Source organism: Micropterus dolomieu, unplaced genomic scaffold (genome assembly GCF_021292245.1).
Source record: "Micropterus dolomieu isolate WLL.071019.BEF.003 ecotype Adirondacks unplaced genomic scaffold, ASM2129224v1 contig_14619, whole genome shotgun sequence".
NCBI lineage: Eukaryota > Metazoa > Chordata > Actinopteri > Centrarchiformes > Centrarchidae > Micropterus > Micropterus dolomieu.
The window spans coordinates 5200-9720 of NW_025743605.1; the positions used below are offsets into that span (position 1 = coordinate 5200).

Sequence of the window (4521 nt, forward strand, 5' to 3'; positions counted from 1 at the left end):
TCCCGTAGCCATAGGCTACGCTACTACACCACTTCTGCTTCTATTAATAACACCAACCACCAGCATATATAGATAATCCAGATAATTAGAATGAGAACATCCAGTGATCACTGCCGCAGCTCGTCAGAGAGTGAGCCCAAGCAACCACCAAGCCACCCTTCTCGCCTGCAAGGAGCAGCGCCAGAACACCGTTCCGGACCTATACAGGCTGTCGGTCAGTGTCCCCGCACACTTCCCCACAGACGTCGAGTAACCTAACAGCTGCCAAAGCAGTCCCAAAACCAAGTTGCCTTTTAATCAGACCTCATCAATTCTCCTTCCACCCCTCATAACGTTCTCCATCAGACGTTCCTCAGGGGGACCACCTTCTCCTGGACACTTCCTCAGACCACCATGTTTCTAACACCTCAACAGGAACTCGGTCAAAGAACTATATCCGGTTCCAGTTCTTCAAAATAAAACTTAAATTATGCTGAAATACCTCCGTGTGGATTCCACCTTTAGAAGTGTGTTCCTCTTCTTCTTCTTCTTTTTGTTTTATGGCAGATTGCAACCATGACTTTTAAAGGTGCATACCGCCACCTACTGTACCAGAGTATGTAGCATGAACTATGTTTGATGGGACTACTTTATATCATAAAATAAAAAAACAAAATAAGAGAGAGAAAAAAAAACGAAATAATTTTCATCATGTGCCCAATCCACGGCAATCCATCTACAGTATATTTCTGAGATAATAAACCTTCAAGATTCCTCTTCCTTCCTGCCTGACTTATCTTTTGATTTAGCCTCATCCTCACATCCCTGTATTTTCTACAATGTAATAGTACGTGTTCTACATTTTCCGTTCTTCCTGTGAATGTCTAACTTTATCTCTAATAAATGTTCTAAATACACATTCGTCTCTGGAGCCTTTGCCAATAAACGTGTCACGTAGAGAAACTATTTAGCCCTTCAAAACCTTAAAAGGGAAAATGAAAAGTGAACAAGCAATTGTCAGAAACTTGTGCAGAAACAGTGTTTGTGAGGATCAAACTCAGCAGGAAAAGAAATGTACTTGAGCAACAGAATAAATCGAGACTATTTGTTGAGTTTATGTCTTCAAACCTTTATTGCAGACATCAGCAGCTAGTAGATGCTGCTCCAAGAAAACTTTATTAAGTTCAGTGAAAATCAAACTCAACACAGTTTGAACACAACAAATTCAGCCCTGAGGAGATAATTTCACCATTTCCAGATGTTAACCAAAGTGAAGCCTCGTCCACCACCAACATTTAAACCACAGGACTGGAAGTTTTCTCCCTCCTACACAGAACACAGAGACACTGAGGAACCAGGCCAGATCCTAAACCCAGGATAAAGAGGTTCAGTGAATGTGGTGTTGAAGGTGTGGAGGTGGATCAGTGTGTCAGAGGAGACTCTGTAGAAGGACAGAGAGCCAGCAGGACAGTCCACATACACTGCTACTCTGTTAGAGGAGGAGGAGGAGGAGGAGGAGAGAGGGAGGACTGTTATTCTGTTATTGTGACAGACGTAACGATCATCACTATCAGAGCAGCTCAGACTCCAGGACTGATCATTCCATCCAAACAGACAGTCATCACTGCCTCCTCTCCTTCTGATTCCTCTGTAACTCACTGATATATCAACTCTTCCGTTCCACTCGACCTCCCAGTAACAGCAACCAGTCAGACCATTTCTACACATCAGCTGAGGCAAGCGGTCAAATCTCTCTGGATGATCAGGATATGGCTGCTTCTCTCTCACACGTGTCACCTTCCTGTTGTTGTCAGACAGTTTGAGGTTTCTGTGTGCTGTGTTTGTGTCCAGTGTGAGTTCACAGAAATCTGATGGAGAGAACGAGACACAACACAGCAGCAGTTTATCATCAGACACATCTGAAGGTTTATTCTTTGTTTGTGTGCTGATGTTGTTCATTTCTATAAAGTTTAATGATGATGCATTTAGTCAGTAATGTTTGAATGAATAAATACCACAACTATCAACTTTGTATTAAGAGAAACTGACTGTGTGCTGTTTTGTCATCATGAGTCAGATTGAATCCACACTTACACTTCCTCACACCAGGTTTTAACCTCTGCTCTCCACCATGGTCCACCCTGGAGGAAGAAACACAGTCAGAGTGATTTTCTATCCAACATGAGTCCTAACTGCTGTTCAACATGAAGCAGTGTTCCTCAGTTTGTCAGTGTGACAGAAAAACAGGCTGAAACTTAATTATCTCCAAGATTCTTTCACTGTCTGAGATTAAAAGACCTAAAGAAAAAGAACATGAAGATGAAGAAAACAAATAATATGAGAGGAGAATGTCCAGAATGTCCTCTGCATGTTGTCCCCCAAAATACAGTTTGACCAGCATTCAAATAATGAACAACTAAGCTGTTTCCAGACTGTTCTCAGACCAGTCTGACCACCGGATTCAACTTGTATTCTGTAATTTATATGTCAGAAACAGAGGATCTGATCTGGTCTGGTGATTGAGCATGCAATATTCAGTGTGTTAGTAATTTTCTGCATTCTTGAGACTGGTGAAAAGTTTATACAAAGGGAAGCACAAAATGCAGGTGGCAAGTGACAATTCAGAATATAAAAATTAAATTGAATAATACAGCCGCTGTGTGTGCTTTACAATTTATGTTACACCGACCTGAGAGTGTCCAGTCTCCAGTGTGGATCCTCCAATCCAGCAGACAGCAGCTTCACCCCTGAGTCTCCTGGATGATTGTAGCTCAGGTCCAGCTCTCTCAGATGGGAGGGGTTGGAGCTCAGAGCTGAGGCCAGAGAAGCACAGCCTTCCTCTGTGATCAGACAGCCTGACAGACTGGAATCAGGAAAACATCATAAACTCTGTGTTTTAGTAAATCATGCCAGCAGGAAATTCCTACAAACCATTTTCACTAACATGAACGTAAAACCAGATGATGAGGATTTAAAACAAACAGCTTATTACTGACCTGAGAGTTTCCAATGTACAGTGTGGACTCTCGAGTCCAGCAGACAGCAGCTTCACACCTGAATCCTGCAGGTTGTTGTTACTCAGGTCCAGCTCTGTCAGACTAGAGGACTGGGAGCTGAGAGCTGAGGACAGAGCTTCACAGCTTCTCTCTGAGAGGTTACAGTCACTCAACCTGAAAAAGGATTAGCAATGAACACAAACTAAATGATTTATTTGTCAAATATAAAATTAAGCATTTTTGAAATTACACATGCATATCTCCACCTACAGAGCTTTGTTGGAGGCTTTGACCACTGGCAGCAGCCTCAGAAGAGCCTCCTCTGAAGCAGAGTATTTCTTCAGGTCAAACACGTCCAGATCATTTTCTGATGACAGTAAGATGAAGCCCAGAGCTGACCACTGAGCAGGAGAGAGTTTATCTGTGGAGAGACTTCCTGAACTCAGGGACTGTTGGATCTGCTCCACTAGAGAACGATCATTCAGTTCATTCAGACAGTGGAACAGATTGATGCTTCTCTCTGGAGACAGATTCTCACTGATCTTCTTCTTGATGTACTCAACTGTTTTCTGATTGGTCTGTGAGCTACTTCCTGTCTGCGTCAGCAGACCTCGTAGGAGAGTCAGATTGGTCTGCAGTGAAAGACCCAGGAGGAAGCGAAGAAACAAGTCCAGGTGTCCATTTGGACTCTGTAAGGCCTTGTCCACAGCACTCTGGTAGAGATGTGTAAGTTTAAGTTTGTCTCTGAAGACTTTAGACAGCCGGGAGGTTGATTGTTCTTCTGCCAGCAGATTGACACCAGAGTTGATGAAGGTCAGATGGACATGAAGAGCAGCCAGAAACTCCTGAACGCTCAGATGGACGAAGCAGAACACCTTGTCCTGGTACAGCCCTCTCTCCTCTTTAAAGATCTGTGTGAACACTCCTGAGTACACTGAGGCTGCTCTGATATCGATGCCACACTCTGTCAGGTCTGATTCATAGAAGATCAGGTTGCCTTTCTGCAGCTGCTCAAAAGCCAGTTTTCCCAGAGACTCAATCATCTTCCTGCTCTCTGGACTCCAGTGCTGATCTGTCTCAGCTCCTCCATCATACTTGGTGTTCTTCAGTTTGGACTGAACCACCAGGAAGTGGATGTACATCTCAGTCAGGGTCTTGGGCAGCTCACCTCCCTCTCTGGTCTTCAACACCTCCTCCAGAACTGTAGCAGTGATCCAGCAGAAGACTGGGATGTGGCACATGATGTGGAGGCTTCGTGATGTCTTGATGTGGGAGATGATTCTGCTGGCCTGCTCCTCATCTCTGAACCTCTTCCTGAAGTACTCCTCCTTCTGTGGGTCAGTGAACCCTCTGACCTCTGTCACCATGTCAACACACTCAGGAGGGATCTGATTGGCTGCTGCAGGTCGTGTGGTTATCCAGAGGCGAGCAGAGGGAAGCAGGTTCCTCCTGATGAGGTTTGTCAGCAGCACATCCACTGAGGTGGACTCTGTAACATCAGTCAGGACCTCATTGTTGTGGAAGTCCAGAGGAAGTCGACACTCAT

At 44.4% G+C, this 4521-nt stretch overlaps 1 protein-coding gene across 1 annotated transcript; it reads right to left on the reverse strand.

Annotated features, from left to right (window-relative positions):
- Positions 1–1158: 1158 nt before the first annotated feature.
- On the reverse strand, positions 1159–3919 carry LOC123966948 (NLR family CARD domain-containing protein 3-like; the record flags this gene model as incomplete). Its single annotated transcript, XM_046043024.1, has 5 exons — positions 1159–1847; positions 2074–2120; positions 2669–2834; positions 3118–3149; positions 3246–3919. Coding segments are annotated over 5 exons (1461 nt in total), but the record flags the coding sequence as incomplete, so codon positions are not given.
- Between the last annotated feature and the right edge of the window lie 602 nt (positions 3920–4521).